General features: G+C 31.7%; 2 protein-coding genes across 5 annotated transcripts; one reads left to right on the top strand and one right to left on the bottom strand.

Moving 5' to 3' along the window:
- Window positions 1–4,247: 4,247 nt before the first annotated feature.
- Window positions 4,248–6,085, top strand: LOC123201889 (chlorophyll a-b binding protein 3, chloroplastic-like). Its single transcript, XM_044617465.1, has 3 exons — window positions 4,248–4,445; window positions 4,536–4,697; window positions 5,463–6,085. Exons 1-3 carry the CDS (start codon window positions 4,326–4,328, stop codon window positions 5,970–5,972), a joined length of 792 nt encoding a protein of 263 aa, XP_044473400.1. The 5' UTR covers window positions 4,248–4,325; the 3' UTR covers window positions 5,973–6,085.
- On the bottom strand, window positions 6,054–18,141 carry LOC123201888 (myosin-2-like). Of its 4 annotated transcripts, XM_044617462.1 has the most exons (26): window positions 17,968–18,141; window positions 17,588–17,629; window positions 16,734–17,497; window positions 16,556–16,657; window positions 16,313–16,456; window positions 16,056–16,206; window positions 15,897–15,924; window positions 15,559–15,727; window positions 15,367–15,430; window positions 15,218–15,231; window positions 15,045–15,129; window positions 14,236–14,339; window positions 13,960–14,098; window positions 13,529–13,647; window positions 13,257–13,409; window positions 13,086–13,175; window positions 12,843–12,920; window positions 12,388–12,546; window positions 11,302–11,493; window positions 10,495–10,700; window positions 10,277–10,412; window positions 9,284–9,413; window positions 8,979–9,092; window positions 8,781–8,890; window positions 7,345–7,557; window positions 6,054–6,922 (listed from the first exon to the last, which is right to left on the bottom strand). In XM_044617462.1, the coding sequence occupies exons 3-26, from the start codon at window positions 17,199–17,201 to the stop codon at window positions 6,419–6,421; spliced, it is 3,672 nt and encodes a 1,223-aa protein (XP_044473397.1). In that variant the 5' UTR covers window positions 17,202–17,497; window positions 17,588–17,629; window positions 17,968–18,141; the 3' UTR covers window positions 6,054–6,418. The 4 variants fall into 4 exon arrangements, with proteins under 4 accessions (XP_044473397.1, XP_044473396.1, XP_044473398.1 ...); XM_044617461.1 differs by having other exon boundaries at window positions 16,734–17,629; XM_044617463.1 differs by lacking the exon at window positions 17,588–17,629.
- Window positions 18,142–21,857: the final 3,716 nt, after the last annotated feature.

Raw genomic sequence — 21,857 nt, 5'->3', positions numbered from 1 at the left:
TGAATGTTTATTAATTTATGTCTCGTCTTTATCCTATATTTAATTATAAATTCATTTTAAAATTATTTGGGCCAATCATATCTTCTTTTTTTTTTTAACAAAAGAATTTCACCCATGTTAGACGAAAACAACTACATCAAACAGGTTAAATCTCAAGTTAGTAATTGGCTCCATAATCAAATAAATTAAGAGTTTGATCTTAATATATTGTTAGATGAAACATAAACTTATGTTTTCTTATACATGAAATTTCCTCTCTAATTACTCAAAGTAAACCTTAGGATGTTCATATAATATATTTTCCACAATATAATCAAGTGCGGATATGGGGGTTTGTATAATATTGTTGGAATAGTGTGGATATGGGGGTTTGTGTCAAAATTTTTAAAATAAGATCAGATATTGACATGGTTTAACAATTTAGTCCAACTAGTGATCGAATCAGTTGATTAATGATCAGACCAATTAACTGTTCAAAAATAATATTAAAACAAATTTTGTATAATTATGATTAAATATATAATTTGACTTATTTAATGTTAAAATAAGTTTAGTTTGATGGCATATATATTCAAATATGATAAATATAGACATATCTCAAGTTTTCATAATGAATTTTTAAAAATTAGATTTTTCACTAATAAAAGTAAATTACATATGAAAAATTAGATTTTTCATATTTGAACGATAAAAAATAGGCCAAGGGACTTATTCTCACTCAAAGTATCTTGTTTTTCCAAGTTTTTCATTTTTTAACTTTAAAAATCTCATTTACCTACCTATATGTGGAAATTTAAATGAGAGGAGAGAGATCACCAGAGAGAAAAGAAACATTGGGAGGGAGAGACTGTTAGAGTTTGAAAACTAAACCTTAGAGGAGAAATTTCATTTTTTAAAACTTGACCTAGGATGAAAATAATTAGTTTTTAAGGTTTATAAGAGAAAATAAAATAAAATTTAAGTTTTTTTTTTAAATTATATATGAAATAATGATTTTAATCTTAAAACTAACACTTTTAATTATCTATAAATAAATAAAATTTTTAAAATTAAGTAGTAAAAATTTAAAAAAATATATTATCATATTATATTATATTTTTCAATGTACAAGCCAATCACTTTTCAGTCTTGTGATAGAATCTTATTATCACCCTTTATAGTTTTGGACTGAAGTGTTTCCCCTTTGCCATTTTTCCGATATCTGAAAACAACTACAGGACATTCAATTGGAGGAGCAAATTCATGCTTTATCAAATGCAGTTCTTTGTCGTTTCTGAGTAATCTGGATAACCACCCCATTCAAGAACAGCTGAATCAAGAGCTTCTTGTTCTTCCAGTTAGCTTCAAAAGCAATTTTTTAGGGTTGTGGGTGGCAAGACCCACAACCCAAGTGCCACCCACAACCCTAAAAAATGCTGTTTCATTCAAATTTATGTGGGAAAAAAGTATTTAATATTAAATAATCATTCATGTTCAAAAAGTTAAAATAATTCGTCATGCATGCATCATGCATGCATGAATAAAATTTAAAACCTAAGAAGGCTAGTTACTCTACAGGATTGTAAATGTAAACACAGGTCTCCTTTTCACACTTTTTTTTTTTTTAATTTATGGATATTATTAATTGACCCTAACCGAAAAAACAAAAATTGTAATTAATAACTAGACTCCAAAATCAATAATTTGCTTGTGGACAACCCAACCACCGAAAAGATATCTCACCTTAAAACTTTTTTACCTTAAAATTAAGGTGTCACTTTAATTATATTGTCGAACTTTTCTTGGGGAGGCTTTAAAATTTTAACTACTCATTTTTTTGCGTAAATTTTTTTATTATAAATAAGAATAAAATTGTTAATTAATAAATAATTTTGTTTTCTCTTCTTAATTTAAAAAATTAATCGTTTTCTCTTATCTAAAAATTTGAAAATTTTACTTTTCGTTTTATGATTTTTTTCTTCTTTATCCAATTATTAGAATCTGTTTCTCCCATCAAAAGGTCTTCTCAATATCTTCTTCTTCCGTCATTGACTTTCCCACCTCTCATTTTCATTAGACAAAAATGTATTGTCTTCGTCTGACAAAGAGATGAAAATGATTCATCTTCTCCATCTCTTTTATCGAACGAAGACAATTTGTCTTTTTCCAATCAAAGCTTGACATCTCTAAAATCATTGATGCAAAAATTTTCAAAACACCCCTAAATTTTTTTAAAATTTTCAATAACCCCTAAAAATTTTCACAAAGACCCATGATATTTTAAAATATTACAATTTACCCTTTAATATGCGATTACACAACAAAGACACTTATATCTATAAAAAGAGATTAAGAAATGATGAGAATGAAAGAAAAAGATAATAAGTGATTTATTATATAATTTATATATTTAAAAATTTATTTTTAATTTTTGTTAATTTAATGTTATATGATAATTTTAAAAAATAAAATAGTAAGGATAAAATGATAATTTCACTCTTTAATACTATTATTTCATTAACAAAGTTTAATTTTGAGTGAGAAATTGTTATTTATACTTGATTTTTGAGTTAAAAAGATATTATTTATATTAACTAGGAATAGAAAAGTGTTTTAAAGGTAAACCTTCAGTGGAAAAATGTGATTCACTATAAAATTAATTTCGACCCAAATCAAATATTAAATAAATGTTCCCCAAACCCGAACGTTAAGCTATATATTATCATTTGCATTATTATATATTATAATACATGATTCTAGCTAAACATACAATGTCAACCAAATTGACAATACTATCATTTGGTACTAAATCTTGGTATTAAATAGTGAAATTTGTTGATGAAAAATATATATTCCTTAATTTGTCCCATGTAGACATGACAATAGATTGTGTCATATCGAATTGTGTTGGTTTCAATATAGTCTATCATGTTTATGAATTATATCAAGATCAAACACCCCCTATTCGCAATTCTTTGTATTAACTCAACCACAAAAATATGTAGGCTCATTGTCGGCCTTTAACAAGTTGGCCCACAGGCTTTTGGTGGACCAGCCCATTATTTTTTTTTTTTTCGATTTCTTATACTAATTTTTAGTTTTTCCCATGAGAATAAAAACAAATAATTAATACATTTTGATTCCTCACATTATCTTTTGGTTTCCCATAAAATCAAAAATAATTTTATTTCTACTTTTTAATTTTTCATGACATTAATGAATACTTTGGAATTCGCCAAGTAAATTATTTGGATTCCTTATATAATAATAAATTATTAATAATTTTTTAAAAATAATTAATAAATTTAAAAAAAATAGTGTATAGTATCATGTTGGGCTGGGTTGACCCACAAGCTGCTACAGTGCATGTCAAGCCCCATGGGTCATGCCAAAAAAAGAAAGCTCGGCCGACTTAACCCCCTTGACATGCCTGGTCTCATGTATCATGTCCGTTGTCTTTTTTTTTAACCATTTGTATTACTGAAAAATAAAGTCGGAAGGAAAAAAAATAGTTTGGCCCAAGAGGCTCCAAATGGCCCTTATGTTTGGGCCTTTGATTTTAAATAATTACATACTAATTTTATTTGTCCATATTAAAATAATTGATATTAAAAAAAGAAATATGAAATAAAATTTTCTGTTAAATGAAATAATTCTATTACCCACATATTTTATTAAAAATAAAAAATAGAATACCAAAGTAATATTTTATTAGCCACATATTATTTGGCCAAAGGACAATATCCTCCCTAAGGTTAGAGGAAATCATAAATTCGCATCTTTTAAATTTTTAAAGTCCAAATTCCACCCGTCAATAAAGTATGATAATGCTTTTTATTTGCTTTCAAAGTAAATTATAAGTATACAATTTATAGTAAAATGGTAAATTTATCCTCAATAAAAATATTAATTACAAATGTATCCATTTTAATTGAATGTATAAATTATTTTTTTTATGAAAATAAAGATTTTAATTAGGTATATAAATAATATATTATTATACAATTAAATGATTTTAAATTAATAATAAAATAATTCATTTCCAACGCATCATGCTACCAAAACTAGAATAATCCACTACACCACACTTAGATTTTTCCAGAGTGACAAAATAATCCAAAGGGCAAGAGAAGACAAGAAGTAGATTATGTGTGGATAGAAGGATATGAGTTGGAGACACTAAAAATCCTTAGCAGCCATTTCATTGGCTGAATCAAACCTCACCATCCCCACCACAATTTGCAATTTCCACCACAACCCACTTCTTCCTTCTTATTTTCTTTCACACATAAACCTTCATCTCTCTTTCAACAGAAAAATTAGTAGTAACTTGAAGGATTATTAAAATGTCATCCATGCTAAGCTCAAGCACTTCCCTCAGGCCAACCCCATTTCTTGGCCAAACCAGGGCAAGTGTTAACCCTCTGAGATATGTTGTCTCCATGGGCAATGCCAAGTACTCTATGGTAACTTCTAATGAAGCTCTGTTTCCATTAAAATGGAAATTTGGGTATGTCAAGTGAGATGTGTTGAGCTGAGTTTTTTTTTTTAAACAGGGGAATGAACTGTGGTATGGACCTGACAGAGTGAAATACTTGGGACCCTTTTCAGCTCAGACTCCTTCATACTTGACTGGTGAGTTTCCAGGCGACTATGGATGGGACACTGCTGGTTTGTCTGCTGACCCTGAAGCCTTTGCCAGGAACAGGGCTCTTGAGGTGATCCTTTTGTTCTTTTACTTAATTTTGGATTCATGTTTAAGCTGGATCTAATCTTAATTGGTTTAGTTTTGAAAGTCAGCTCAACTCGATTTAGCTCAGTTTAAATTTATTCAATTTGAATTAAGTCAAATTTGGGCCAAAAGATTTGGCTTATTTTTTAAACCGGATTGAACTTAAGTTAAGAGGCATTCGACTCAAGTTTAGAGGCATTCCACTTAAGTTTGATTTAATTTCGGATTTGATTCAATTTGGATTTATAGTTTAAATCAATTCAAATTTGTCACTTAGTTCAGCTTAAGTTCATAGTTCGAATAAGTGACCTTATATTTTATTTAGATAAAATAATGTCATTTTGTTAATGAGTTACGAATTCAAATCATAAATTCGAACCATGAATTTGAGCTAAATCGAGTCACAAATTCAAACCATTAATTTGAGCAATAAATTTGAACTGAACTTGAGCTAAATCATTTTTCGAATCGAACTCAAATCACTCTTAATTTTGGCCCAACAAACTCGAGTCAAACTAATTTTCATTCAACCAAAACTCAAGCTAATGAGTGTTTGGATTCGATCCAATTCGTATCCACCCCTCATCATGTTCAATTACAGAGTCTAGTATGGTGCAGGGCGTAGGTTAGTCTAGCTTTATATATTAGAAGTTATTAAGAATAAAATTTTTATTGTATGTTTGAAAATAATTAAAACACAGTACTGAATTTTAATCTGATTATTTGGCCATTTTGTTAAAATATTCATCAGTTGATCCACGGGAGATGGGCAATGCTTGGAGCACTAGGCTGCATCACTCCTGAGGTTCTTGAGAAATGGGTTAGAGTAGACTTCAAAGAGCCAGTGTGGTTCAAGGCTGGAGCTCAGATTTTCTCAGAAGGTGGCCTCGACTACTTAGGCAACCCCAACCTTGTTCATGCTCAAAGCATCCTGGCAGTCCTCGGATTCCAGGTTGTCCTCATGGGACTCGTTGAAGGGTTCAGAATCAACGGTCTCCCAGGTGTCGGAGAGGGCAACGATCTCTACCCCGGCGGCCAATACTTTGACCCTCTTGGCCTTGCCGATGATCCAGTTACATTTGCGGAACTCAAGGTGAAAGAGATCAAAAATGGCAGGCTAGCCATGTTTTCCATGTTTGGCTTCTTTGTCCAAGCTATTGTAACCGGCAAAGGTCCCCTAGAGAACCTCCTAGATCATCTCGACAACCCTGTCGCTAACAACGCCTGGGTTTATGCTACCAAATTTGTCCCCGGATCTTAAACCGATAATCATTTATTCAAATTTATGTTCAATGTGAAATGTAGAATGTAAAAACTCTATGCCATTGAGATCATTGTTATATAATGTTAACAAATATTAACACTTTTCTTTAAGCTTGGTAGTACAATTCTTGACATTACATCAAAGGCAGCATAATTTACACAAATTAATTTCAGAGGGAAAAATAGACTGATCTCTAAGGAATTGCTGTTGTACTATGGACATGCTCATTGGTCATTACACCAAACTGGCAAAAATTGGTAGATATACAGATATTGTTTCTCCCTAACACCATATAAACACCCCAAGCAGCTTTCCGTAAAAATGAAGCAACTGCGCCTGAGGGCAGAAAGAGGCATAGTTCGGAGATACTTGTTTCTCCGCCTGTAATCCTTGAATTTTCACCTTCGTCTTACCACAAATTGACACTAATATGAAGTAGAATACTACTGTTGAATTTTTGAGCTTAGCCTTCCCCACCACGAGCGTCGATTTTTATCAACTTCTGAGAGCGCAAGTTTATGAAGCCTTACCTTAGCCTCCCTTAATCTTGCCTTGTAATCATTCTTCCATGCATCAAACCTTGCTTTCAATTTTCGAAGATCCGCAACAGGATTCCCATGAGGAAATGGCGCTGATGCTTTAACATCAACCAGTTTTCTGGCATCATCATCAAAAGATTGTTTCCGCTGCTCAAATTCCTTTACCAGATTGTTGACAGCAGTCAAACCACCATTAGACCCCCTTCCTGCTCCATCGACATTGGCATTGGAATAGTTGACGGGTGTAGCTCCACCAGGACTTCGAGATCCCATGGATGTTGCATCCTCAGAATCATAAAAGCCGGGTGATGTAGATGTTTCTTTTCCTGCTCCATCTGCAGCAATATCAGCGGCAATATCAACAGCAATATCAGCGGCAAGGCTCTGTCTGGCGGCAGCAAGACTCGTCTGCATCAAGAATACAATGAAAAACACAAGCATCTCAGTAGTATAATCATTTAGGGTGCAACTCTTACATCCTATCAATATTCTTGTGACACAGCATGCATATTAAGATAGGAATATATTGTTTCGTACAGATCATATCTGCAGCTTTTGACAGATATGCTTGAGATGCTAATGGTTTCTCATTAGAAGATGCTAATTGAATTCACCAGGCAAAGACAGTCCCAATTTACTAAAGAAATGCCATTGCACTTTTTATAATAATCCAAGTACATCCATTCCAATGCAATTCATAGACTACTGAAGCTGCAACCATCCATATTATATTGTTTTTCCACTATTTTCACAGTTTTCAGGAGTCAACCACTGCAGTATACATAACACATATTTAATGACTAGAGTTATGTCTAAACAAGCTAACTCACTTGCAAAGATGACATCTGCTTTTGCCACATCTCCTCCATAGATTTCATTTTTGTGTCGTACTCCATCCACCTTGTTTCATACTGTTGTAATTGTTCACGGAGTGCAGCATTTTCCTCTTCCTTTTGGCCCAGAGTTGCTTCTGCCTCAAGAACTCGCCTTTGAAGCTCTGCCAAAGCTGAAGGGAGAAGCTGGGCCTGCTCACGTGGCATACCCTGGCACCAAGTAAAGTCAACTTTCAATCCTCGAATTACTCATATTGACACGTATAATGACAGAAGCAAAAAGAAAAGACATGCTTCATTATACATGTGCAGAGATCTCAAACCTTAAAGTTGCATTACCAATATCACTGTTTGCCACATTAGCATCCTAACAAACTAAAGTTAATCTCAAATATCATTCACTAAATGCTGCACACATTCTATGCAACATATGTTCCATAGACCTATATACAATTTAAATGCAACTTGCATATTAAGCACAATGTATGAAGCTAGAATGAGCAAAAGCACAGATATCAAATAGCAAGGGCAAGCCCAAGTGAGCATCAAAATGATTGCCTAAGTTCTTTAACAAATGTCAATTATCAGGGATTTGCAAGATTTTGCTTCCTGTAAGTTTGGTGTACTGCTTCTGCTGCAGAAGGAATAAATACTCACAATATTAATCAATTAAGTGAAATTAAGGGACTTCTCTCTCAAAATGTTGGTGCATCAAAATATCATTAACTCTTCTACCACTAAACAAACACAGTTGTTTGTATTTCAGCATAAATTTTTTTCAACTAATATTATGTGGGAATCAAAATAAAACCCAAGCGCTTTAGTTCCATTGCAAATCTACGTTTTGTAACTTTAATATGGGACTGCCTTAGCACAATACTTTGACCAAAAGTAATGGAATTGCATTAAGAGACCACTTAACAAATCAAAAAATAGATTTTAAATGATTTTTCTTTAGACAAAACTTAGTAAAAGTAACCCATTCATTTTTGTGGCATCCTAAAATTTATGACAGCAAACTTTCCTAATGAGAATGATATAATTTCTAGTCAAGACATAGTGGCATACATATTGTACTTGATTAGAATAAAAATAAGCACATTGTTTTCCCATAAAATAAGTATATTGTCCTTTGTGGAAAACAAAAGTTGGGTCACCTGTTTTCTAGATGAAAAAATTTTAGGAATATCACATTTATAACCGTTCAGTTCACCAAAAATTAAGTTAAATCATTATAGGATATGAACTAGCTCGATATAGACATTTTGTTTAGTATCATTAGAACTGGGGAAAAACACAAAAAACATGGAAGAATTCATGTGGCTATGCCTGCAAAAGAGACTAACAACTGACAGCCATAAGAGTAACAAAAGAAAAACACCTAGGAGCAGAATTGATATCCTACAAATTAACAAAGGCATAAAAAAGAGTACCTTCACTTCTGAAATTTTCCAGCAAGGCCTCCTTTTAGATTTTGTATTCACAAGATTTGACTGTTTTAAATTATGCATGTAATGCTTCCGAACCAATGAACCACGGATTACTGCACAGAAAACATTAAATAACAAAGAATAAAAACAGTATGCTATGAAAATAACCACAAAGCTCGCCAGCCAACAACATAACTTTACCAGATTGCAAAAATATGATTGCTGTCAACTGCTCATCCGGTATTTGGGGAGCAATAGTCGTGCACCTCTTTGCCAAAGTAGTATATTTCACTCTAGCATTTTCACCACGAACAACTGCATTGTATAACTAAATTTCTTCACATAACTGGACCAAAAAACTTGAAACAATACTGACCATCATAAGAAAAGCTTCTCAGACACTATAAGCACAAATTAAAAGATTCCACAGAAAATATAAGCAAATTGTATGCAATGAAGCAAAATCGAGCCAACAATATTTCTGAGTTAAAAAGAAAATGCATTACATGATTGCAATGTTATTACTCCTTTCTTGAGATCACGGAAATAATGACGAGCCTGACAACCACGGAAGAACTTTTGAACCCCAACTACTCCTTGCAAAACTTGTTTTCTCCTATCTTCCAATACACCAACCTACAATAGAATACACCATGACAAAGCAGAATAAGTGAATCTGGTATGGGAGATAATCTATTACAAACAGCAAAATATGTTATGAGTCATTGTTACGAAAGTTGGCAGGTTAGGTTAAATTGTGAAGCTATCATGTTTTCAGTTCATCAAATAAATCATCCACCTTCAAATATTAGTATTGGTAGAATCACTTGGATTATTGTTCTCAAGTGGATAACCATGCAAGTGAATATGTTTAAAGACACTACTATGCTTAATATTCATCACAAGAAATTCTTATACACCCAAAGGAAATTTTTTTAATCTACTCTGACACCCTCTCTCTTTGCTGAGTTACAATGTCATATCCAAAATAATTAAAACTTCATAACTGATGTTGACCATCTGAAAAACTTAATTCGCTGTTCAAAAATTAAAAAAATTATTTATGTTTCTTCTCATTTCACATAAGAGATTTGTAGGAAACTGGTTTTACACCATAAAACATAAATGCAAAATTTAATCAGGTACATATCCATACAGTCACAAAATATATATATATATATATATATATATATATATATATAATGATTAACCTTGAAAAACTTCAATAAATATACATTTTAATCCTTTTTTGTTCCATTTCTCAGCTGTCTAATTTTGGAAGTATATTTTTCAGTCAAAGATACACACCATGTTTTTCAGCCAATGTGTGACTGAACAGCTGGTAATACAAAGATATTGTCAGTTGATGAAATCTTAGCAATGTACTTAAAGCTTCATTTGTGGTCACATGAAACAGTATACTTTGCATAAGGTTTTTAATGTAGAAGATAGACAGGATTTAAGAAGAATTCAAAAATCTTGCAAAATTAGTAAATTACCTGCCCGGAACGGATAAACATTTTGGTATAACCCACTTGATACATTTCAGGAAGGACGTTAAACTGTTGTAAAATAGCCACTGATTTACTCAATGGATCCCGAGATAACTGGTTCTCAGAGAGCAGGAATCCATATCTAAAATAAATGCGTAGACAAAAGAAGATTAACCAAGAATTTAGACAGTATTAGAAGAAACAAAGGTTGATTCACTCTTTACCTTTCTGCAAACTTTTGATGTGTCATTCGAGAAGGATATCCTGATCTTGAGATTCTAACCACCTCCAAAATTCCACAACACCTGAGCTGTTGTAAAATAAGATCCTCATCATATATACCAGGAAGCCGCTTACCATTTGGCTTTATGCAGCGAATAAAGTGAGGTTTTGTGTTCTCCAAATGCTGCACTAGTTTGAATAGTTGACCCTATAAACATGCAATAGACCACTTAAGGTTATGCAGAATATAATTTAGAAACTTCTTTAGCATATAACAAAACAAGTGGAGCTTTCATCTGTTATCATATGTCTTGCTCGGTAAAGGAACATTAAGAACTCATGGAGTAAAAGAACATAACCTTGAAGCAACAGTGAGGCTCATTATAATTACAGAACTTATTCAATAAAAATTTTCTCAGTGCCAATGATTTAGTACTTTTTACATCAAAAGATAACGTAATTTTAAACTTTAAAAAAGTTGAATTGAGTTGTGAAGGCCTTTGGTTTCCAAATCAAGGATACAACTGCCCTTGGATGCACTAAATATGAATATTATATTGAACAAGTTCTAGACTACCAAGGTCATATATTCTAGAAGAAGTCCTCACTTTCAAACTCATGAACAACTAAGAGAGTAGAACAATTTATGAGTTAAAAAACAGATAACGTTAAAAAAAAAAGCTGATTCTTTAAAACATCCCAAATAATCACCTTCAACTGTCATAAGTTTCAGCATCCAACTTTAAGTAATTCATTAAATTACACCACATATATAATCATTCAAAAATAGATGAATCAATTAAATTTACCTTGAACTTTGTACCAACAGTTTGCTTTTTAGTGTCCAACGAAAAAAATTGAGCTGATTTATGGGATTGGTTGGGCATTTTGGAGGAAAACAACTTTAAGAGTTGGCAAGAACATGATGACAGAAGCTGGACGAGGTCAGAGTGCAAAGGATCTCGATTCTTTTCCAGAAAGCCATCTGTGTTGTACACAACCTGATAAGATTCCAAATGTTACTAAATTCATGTATGTAATATGGACAATTCAAGTGGCATAAAGGTAATGGTTTCTGAATAACTGTAGCAAGATAAAAAACTGTACAGAGTATACCACCACCTAACGTCATTTTAACTCGCTTTCTACATGATCTTCATATACACAACAATTTTTAATGTGCTGATGCTAATGGAACAGTCCAACTCAGAATAAGAGAAAACAGTTCTAGTGTCAAATCATTTAAATTTACCTTCATTACCAATTTCAATCATTGTTAAAATCACAGCTAGGGCTGGACTCGAACCGACTCGGCTCGGTCGAGCCCAAAACGAGCCGGCCTTAGCCGAGCTCGGTCGAACTCAAGCTACTCGTCAAATTTTCTAATTAAAATTTTTGATACAAAACAACATCGTTTTGATAACGAAAAACAAGCCAAACCAAATTCGAGTCAGCCTTAGCTGAGCTCAAGCTCCAACTCGAGCCAACTCTATGTGAACCGAGCTTGGCTCGGCTCGAATCCAGCCCTAATCATAGCAATATCAACAATATTACAAAGGCTCTTCAAGGTTCCATTAATGAAACATTGACCAATATACTAAATTCAAAATTTTGAAAATACAGCACCTAAAAAATAAGTCTAATTTTGAAATATAATTGGTGAAAGATATTGCCCATGTTTGTTCTATGGTTATTTTGTTCTTTCTATGCCCGTTATTCACATAAGTTCATAAAATCATGAACCCAATCATAGGTACTACGCTCGTCAGCAAAGCAAAAGCCAAAGCGAGTTCAAAGTCAACTATCTAAATTCTATAAGTCTAATAATGCAGGTTTAATCATGAAAAATAAACTTGTAAAACACCTCAAAAAAAAATAAAAAAGGAATTACCAACCTCTCCAGCATAATGCCGAATGCCAAAAGCTCCGCCTCTGTCTCCTTTAAAGCAAGGATTTAAATTCAAGTGTTGTTTAAGCTTATTTGCAAATGTCAAATCAGTGGCTTTTGGGAAATTTGATTCCTCATCTAGTAAAGATAGTACCCCTAATGGTTTCTGCACAAAATGCCACAGAATCAGAAAGAGACCATAACCAGAAAGGCAAACATAAAATGACAATCCATGAACCTGAAGAAACAATAAGAGTACGGAGCTCAGACAATATAATCTTTAGAGTGATTAGAAGAAACAAAACTAGTAAGATATAGAACAAAATATTATGTTAAGGTAAACCAAGAATTAATTGAATATACACACAAGTTCAATGGTCTAGGAAGCAGCCAGGAAAACTCAAGCAACTCTTCAATAACAAAGAAAATTGATGACAAATGGAGATTGACTCGACGAAGTACCTTCTCAATTAGATTCAAACACTCTTCATTGTCTTCAAATTCAACTTTGGTCCAATCAATGCCATCTAATTCATATTCCTACAATGAAAATGGTAAATCATGACAGCACTATTTATAATCCATTGATAATTCAAATTACAGGAAAATTTGTGCAGAAGGAAAAAGGAAAAAAAACACATCTAGAAACGAGTCGGTGCCAAAGACAACAAGGGTGTAAAGCTAGATTAGATTTGTGATGCTCACCTCTTGATCAAGTTTAAACAGATGCCTTATAAAATGCTGTTGCAGCCTCTCATTTGCATAATTAATACAAAACTGTTCAAAGCTATTCTTCTGCACAAGAGAAAACTATCACCATGGATGCAACATCATAGCATAGGAAGCACCATTAAAATATAAATACAAGTAGTATACCTTAAAAGATTCAAACCCATAAATATCAAGGATAGCAATGGATCTCCCCGTCTGCCAACTGCCCAATTCAAGTGACTTGTTAATTTGTTCTATAAGCCAGTCAAACAAGCTTCCATATATGAATTTTGCCAATGCATCCCGGCTATCAATCGCCTAAAGAGAGGATAATCAATTAGTTTTAATGTTCCAAGAGACGAGTTATTCAGTGTAGCATAGATGCACGCTCATTGTGGGGATTACAATGATAATCTCTAATGAACTCCAAAACAAACCTGCTGCAATGTCAACTTTTTAGCAACCCTATCCTTGCCAGCTTGAATTTTATGGGTGGACAAAGCTAGCATCAGTGCCTCAGCACTGCAACCCATCAGCCTAGCAGCAGAAGTTACAGCTACCAAAAGGAAATATAGGTGGAGTTAATTCACTGAAGCATCTTCTGGAATCATAATTCTAAGTCTGAGCTAGAGGCATAAGCATTATAGATAAACATATATAACTCTGAGCAAATGTAACCAAAGTAAAAAGATATAAGAACCCAGCAACACTAAAATAAATAGGAGTGCCCATCAGAAAATAAACTTTCAAAATAATTCATGCAGCATTAGTTTCCGCAAACCTCATGTCAAACAATGACTGATACAGCATTAAACAAGGGACTTCCACCACCAAAGTATAGAATGGAAGTCTAGCTTATAGATGTTACCTTCATCAGCCAACACCTCCACGTGATTTTCATTGTCGATTACATGAAATGATATGTTTCCCAACCATAACACCGCAGCAAGTATAGCAAACACATTCTCTTTATCTTCTTTACAAATTTGAACCATATCTAAGGCTTCCTGTAGGCATAGGGTAATAACCCACAAAGAAAGGAAAGAATTTAAAAGAATGCACTGAGAAGCTGAGGATATAGCAATGAACTGAAAAGGGATTTACTCGCACAGATGAAGATGGTAATGTCTAACTTTTAAATTACCATGAGATTATGAAAATTTTTGGCATCATCAACACCATCAATCGCCAAACATTCACTCTGATTAAGGTAATTGTAATCACAAGCCATTTTAAGGTTCAGTCTCTCTGCAAAGTAACAACTGAGTAAGCCAAGTTACAAGAACATTAATCTTATGAGATTTCAAGATATTAAATGATATAACTACGCAATATCTTCTTGAAAAGAATGGCAGATGCTTCTTTCTTGCTCATTGAAATAGAAATGTCTCTCATAAAACTGAAAATCACCATTTGAGAATATCCCATTCCAGAATTTTAAAAACGAAAAATACGGTCAATGATCAACACTATGATAACTATAACAAACAACATAACCATGAGAAAATGGAAAGGAATACATTCCTGCTATAACAAAAACTGTGGCCTTTTCTTACAGAGGCAACAGTAAAAACTGTCCTGCAAATGGATCCATTTGTTCAAAGGCCAAACAATTTGATTATTCAACGTTTTGGTTATATATGGTGCAACTTTCTGTAACACTTGACTTGAAAATTTCCAAGGAGTATCTTGTACAGGTTCCAACAGTTTATTCGTTAATGGTCAGATGCATTAACAATATAAAAGCTTTCATGTGTTTACCATTGCGAATTAAAAATGTTAACTCTCAACATCAGGAAACACAGACTTTGATATAATAGAAGGCATAGGGGTCTGTTACACACATTGTTGCCAACTGATAAAGCCATTTCGCCAAAATTTATAGATACCACATGCATCATCCAACCAAAATTTTGTGAAACATGCATGAATTTGACTAATGTCAAGTAATACCTTTCATAAGCAATGGAGCACCAGCACAAAGTTGATAAAATATATGATAGGACCTTTCACCAGCAGCAAACTGCACTACTCTTGACTGCTCAAAGGAGACAAAACTATTTAAAATGTGGCACATGACAACGATAGAAGCTTCAAGCTTAAAATTAGATAGAGCAAGTAGTTACCTTCTCCAGCAGAACTATACATAAGTCATCGGCACATCGAAGTTACCATAGGCATGAGGTTTTGACAGTACAACAAGTCAGTAACTATATTTAACAAATAACATAAGCTAGTGAACCATAACAGTAGCCACTCAATTGAAGCATCTTACAAGTCTGGATCTTAGCACCACATATCTTCCCTGAGTTGCTAAAGTGAATCTCAAACAATTTTCCCTGAACCCATTACAGCTTTAATCATTAACTGATACGTTTAGAAACTCTGTATATCACTGGATCAATAAAAGAAAGGATAAGCCTAGGGGTTCCTTTATAGCCAATAGGAATGAAAAGATAGAACTTACAAATCGGCTAGAGTTGTCATTTCTGGATGTTTTTGCATTCCCAAATGCTTCAAGTATAAAATTTGTTTTAAGGACTTCATGCTTTATCCCATCACTGCCTCCACCTAGAGCAGCCAAGTATTGCATTGCAAATTTTGCTGTCTCAGTTTTCCCAGCTCCACTTTCCCCACTGTAAGACAACATTAAAAAAATTGTCACATAAGTGTCCAAACTATTTGTAAGACATTGAAGACAAGCTTAGAGATCAAATATATAAGAAGTCCAGAAAAGAAACACCCATGGAAGAAAAAGGGATCACACTTAACAGAATATTGAAAAGAAAAAAAGTTTAAACTAACCTTATAATTATAGATTGATTTACCCCATCTGCAGATAAAATTTACAGTCAAAGAAAAGAATGTTGGTACAAATTTACATGTGCAAACTGGGGAACTTAATATTTCCTTGGGAAACGTAAAACAGCAAAAAAAAAAACTAAGAGAGAAGCTCCCACGCACCTCCCATCATCTCATTATAAGCATTGTCTGCTATAGCATAAACATGAGGACTGTCCATAACTTTCTGCCTATAAGCCATGAGAACCTTATTTCCATTAATTTCGACATCTTTAAAAGGATTGACAGCAACCAAAATTGGTCCTGCTTTACTCTACAGAAGAAACTCAAGAATCAGTGGAAGGAAATTTTGGAATTGGGGAAAAACTCAGACTAAGAGTAATAGACCAGCACCAGATAGAGATGAATATTGTACTTACATAAATCTTATCCTGAGAAAATCTATACCGTATATTATGAAGAACTGATGGTTCATTCAAATAACTAAGTTGTCTAAGATCATCCACCCCATCAAGTATATCTGGGTTTGCAGGTAAGAGCTCCACAGTTGACACTTTGACAACCTACAATGACAACCAAACAGAAGTGCATAAACAAACCACCAACATTTGTACACAAGACTATTATTGATTTTCAGCAATATCCAAAACGTATGAACTTACATTTCCATTGGAAAGTGAAACAAATGATTCATCCCCTGAAGTAGATTCTATCTTTCCAGACTCCCACTTCCCATTAATGAGAGAACACCAAACACGTAGTTTCTGAAAAAGAACTACCATCATATACACAAGTTTTACAAAATTAATTAATTAAACCCACAACTATAGCAGTAATTACCTTCTTGATAAAATACTCAATATTATCATCCCACTCTAGTTCCCCATTCCTGCCTAGCTTCAAAGCGTTCACTTCAAAAACATCATTTTTCTTCTCTTCCTCCACCACCACCCCACCATCATATGGTGAATCCATATTCTGTTGTTCTTTCTTCATTTTCCTGCTCCCAAAGCTATTCTTCTTCACCATGAAATCCTTCTCTTTCCTCTTCACCTCTTCCTTTCCATCAGACTCACTCTTTTTTAAATCACTTTCCATGCAACATTCCCCACCTTTCTCTTCTTCAATTTTGAAGCCAGTGGGCAGCGATTTCCTACCCGAAGGAAGCCTAGCCCTCGAAGTGGGCCGAGCAGGCAAGGCTGGAGGCAGGTCCTTGGGCTTCTCAGCCTCATCCCGTCTGCGCAATGATTCCAACATCTCCTCCAACGAACTACGAACCACCATTGATGGCGTTTCCGATAACATCATGGCTGCACTTCTATAATACAGATTGAAATATTACTTGATTTAGAGCTCCATAACCCTTATTCAGATCAAAATATTACAAACTTGCCAGTCAATCACCAGTTCTCTCTTTTGATTAGGGCCCCTTGAAGAAAACAGAGCTCAAAATACCCCAACCATAAACACACAAAAAAAAAAAATCGATTTTGCCACTCAAATCAATATTCTTCTCTTTCCATACGCTGTGCCTATGAGAACTGAGCTAGAAAACCCATCTCTAAAATTGTCTTCGCATGCAAAAAAAATTCATTAGTGATAGCCTGTGAAAGAGCGGATCATCAATGATGGATCTCAAAACCCTTATTTTAAGCCAAAAAAAAGCAAATTTGCCCCTCGATTCTCTATCAAACCTCAAATTTGACCTCGCATTGTCCAAAATAGAGCGCGAAAACCTGATTAGAGTTCAATTTACGTATAAAATTAACAACACAATTTACCAACTCGAAAACCGAGAACAAAAACGCAAAGCAAAAGACGAAATCGAAAAAGAGCGATGCGTTTATTATCGTTTTCGTTTTTGCTTTCGTTTTTGTTTCTGTTTTCTTTTTCTGATGTTGCAAAAAAACAACAAAAGATCAAAAAAATGAAAAATTATATATAAATAAAGATGACAACTGTGAAACTGAAAATTTTCCAAAATGAGAAGCCGTGCTTACTAAATATCGAAAGTTAAGAGGGTAACTTAACAGCCTAGTACAAATAAAAAACCGAAACTGAAACTAAAACAAACCTTCCCGGCCCGGTTTCTTCGTTATCCAAAAACAAAAACTTCGAAACCAAACTTGCGGCGTCGATAATGCTGCTACTGCAGTTATTTTTGCTTCTGCTTCTCTTGCTGCTGCTACTCCTGCTTTTGTTTTGTTTGTTGCTTTAAGGTTTCTGCAAGAAATTTGAATTTTCAGTTGGGTGGGGGCCTCCACATTTGTTTCGTGTGGAAGCCGTTTGGATCTGGCGAGGGATTTTTAAAATAAAACTAATTTTAATTTTTTTTTTGTTTCGTGAAAAAATAATAAAATAGTGGAAAGAGGACGAAAAAGGACCCGAGCCTGATTTGGAGATGCAAGGTTACACGACAGAAAAACTGCTCAAGCAAGTTATAAATTAGGACGAATTTCTGAACGAAATTACGGCTTTGCCATCCCTGTTTGAATTCTTAAGTATAATTTTCGTTATCACCTCTTGTCGAGAATATACGGTGTAATTTAGTGTAGGGGAAATAATAATAAAATTATATATATATATATATAAATAATAAATATATAAATGATATATTATTATATAATTAAATAATTAAAAATTAAAAATTAATTAATATTTAATCGTATGATAATATATTATCTATGTATTTATTTTATATATATAACATTATTTTGATTATAATTATTAATATTATATGATATATGATATATATTATATAATATGATATGATATGATATATATGAAAAATAATATATAATATTCAATGCATCAAATTTGATACCATTGATGTATCGTATATATACATCATATAATACGATATATATTATTAATATGAATTGATACTTTTTTTTTATAAATGTGATCACATAATAGAGATATATATACGAAAACTTAAATTGAGTCTGACGTACAGAATGGGGAGATGACCTAAGTTTTCGTTGGGGAGACAGGGTGAGATGTCGCCTTGGATTTTCGTCTTCTCATCTCATATTGGGTTTTCTCATTTTTGTTTGTCGAAGAGGAAGACGACCGAATAGAGGAATAAAATGAAGATGGAGCCGTTGCCATAATAAAAAAGAGAAAAAAAATCTTTAGGATAAAATTATATATTTTTTAATATTATTTATAAAATAATAATTTTATTTTTCATTTTAAAAAAATTTTGGATAAATAAAAATTAAATAATAGGTTAATATTTAAGTTTTTAAAATATTATAAATAAAACTTCGAAAATGCACTGTAGAATAATAATTTTACTTCAAATATTAATTGTATAAGATATGGGGAAATGCGTTGTGTATTTACTTATAATATAAATGGAAGTATTTACGTTATTGACTATATTACAACATGCCAAAAGATTTAAAACCACCTACGGTTTAGTCAATTCTTAAATTTTTATCAGTAAAGTTTTAAAAAATTAAATATTTATTATTTTATTAAATTTTTTATTAGAATTAATAATAAAATATTATTTAACTAAAAATATTTAAAAAATTAAAATTTTATTATATTTTTTTCTCTTAATTAAAAAATTAATAATTTTCCTCTTCCAAAATTAAAAAAAAAATGTTAAAGAAGATTAATGGCGACTACTTTATCTCCAAAAATCATTTTTCCCTTTTTTAACGACTTTTTAATGATTTATCATTATTTTAAGTGAATTTAAAATTAAGTTAGATTTTTTAATTTAAATTAAACTCAAATCAACTTTGATTTGAGTTTACCTTTAACCCACCTCTGCTCTTATATTTAACTGTTTTGTAGTATTAAAAGGGTCAACTTATAAATAAAAAATAATTTTATTTGAATTTAAATCAATAAAACTTGAATTATAATCATATTCTAAAGCAATTCAACTCATAAATCCATGTAGACAATAAGAGCGTATAACTTCTATAACTCTAATCTAAAAGATTTCACAATTATTAAAAGAAAAAAAAAACTTGTTATATATAAATAAAATTGAACACTTTACAAGAGCGTTTGATTGAGGGATAATAAAAATTATTCTATTAATATTTTTTTATTATTTATAAGATTTTAATAATTTTTTATTACTAATAGTGATGTGACGACTAATATAAGAGGATATATAATTTCAGTAATCTTCTATTAATAATAATAATAATGTGATAAGTAATATAAATATAATCTGATTACCATCTCTACTTTAGATATTAAAATATTACTAAATAATTTTAACCTTAAGTATTAAAAAATTACTATTTATTAATTTTTTAAATAAAAATACTATTATTTTTAATTAATATAACAAATAATATAAAAAATATTTTAAAATAATTATACTCAATAATATTTAAGTAAATTAATATACAAATATTTTTTATTATTTTTAATTAAATACAATAATTATTTATATCTATTAATTTTTATCAAATATAATAATAATAATTTATATATAATAATTTTTAAAATAATATATATTCAAAAAAAACTTTTAATTCCGATAACAAAATATAACATTAACCACACACCCCATATGTATTATTCAACAGTAAATACTCAATATTGATGATAGGATATGCTGGAGATTGTATACACTTATTTAATAATTGTGTAAGATTTTCTAAATTATGAATAAGGGTACATTGGTAATTTCGGACAATCAAAATCATACTGGGGGGAGATTACTCATAACGGTTACGTGGCCGGTGGGCCCCGCCAATTACGGGGTTTAAAAAGTTTTGGAGAAAGTCAACAACAAACTCAAGAAAATCTTAAATGGACCGGGTCGGGCCGGCCTGGAACCAACTAATGCCGGAGATTTGGAAACTTAATAGCTGTTTTATTCCAATTTTTTATTTCTAAAAGCTCCCCTTTAACTTGTGTTAGTGACACTGGGACCCCCATTTGGATCCATTTTCCTAGACGTTGAACCAATTAGTGGACTTTTGTAGTTGTCTCGTTGGACCGATATTCTAGAATTAAAGATAGTTGGTAAGTTTGGATATGTTTCCTTTTTTAAAGTTTATTGTGTTTGATTGAATGTATGCTAGATTCATTTTGAGGTTTTTGTCATTCATGCTCCCACAAGCATCTAATATTGCAAAAGGGATAAATCTTTTTTTTTTTTTTTGATAATGAAAAACTCTATTCGAATCGGATCATATTTTTTTATTGAATTAATTATATTAGATAAAATAAATTTTGGGTTAGATAATTAACTTTATAATTATTAAATTAGATAAATTAATAATTTGATTTTAATATATTATCAGATAATACTTAAACTTACATATTTTTATATCCAGAGTCTCTTTTTTTTGTTATTTACGCTACCTTGTGGAAAGGTATAAATTTAATATTAGTTGAAATGTCACTTGATTTTGCAACAACTGTTCTTATTCACAATTATTAAATTAAATTAGGAGAAAATCCATGCCCACTCAAGGTTTGTTGAGATGAAAAGGTTCACTAACTAAGTTTCAAAAAGTCAAATTCCTTCCTGTTATCCTCTTAATAATTTTTAAAATATTTAAAAAATATATTATAAACTAACCTTTGACAAAAAGGCTCAAGGACTTATTTCATTTCACAGATTGCTCATTTATTAAGTTTTTATTTTTTAATTTTTAAAAAAAAAATCCATTTATAAGTTGTTAAATTTGTTAATTTTAAAAAAAAATTAAAATTTTATCTTTTTCTTTTCATAAATTCTAAAAACTAATAATTTTTTTCTTAGGTTGAATTTTAAAAAAAAATATTTCTTTTTTTATGGTTTATTTTTCAATCACTGATACCATAATTAGTGACCTCTCTCTTCTTACATTTTTTCTCCCTACAACAATCTCTTTTTCTCTATTTCTTCTTTCAATTGAGAAGACAAAAAGTTTTATCAGGAAGACACCAAAATATTTATTGGATGATATAAAAACAGTGGTGGGATACACCAAAATT

Source organism: Mangifera indica, chromosome 18, assembly GCF_011075055.1.
Source record: "Mangifera indica cultivar Alphonso chromosome 18, CATAS_Mindica_2.1, whole genome shotgun sequence".
Taxonomy (NCBI): Eukaryota; Viridiplantae; Streptophyta; class Magnoliopsida; order Sapindales; family Anacardiaceae; genus Mangifera; species Mangifera indica.
Note: the sequence above shows the minus strand (reverse complement) of the source record. Positions and strands in the feature narration are given on the sequence as shown.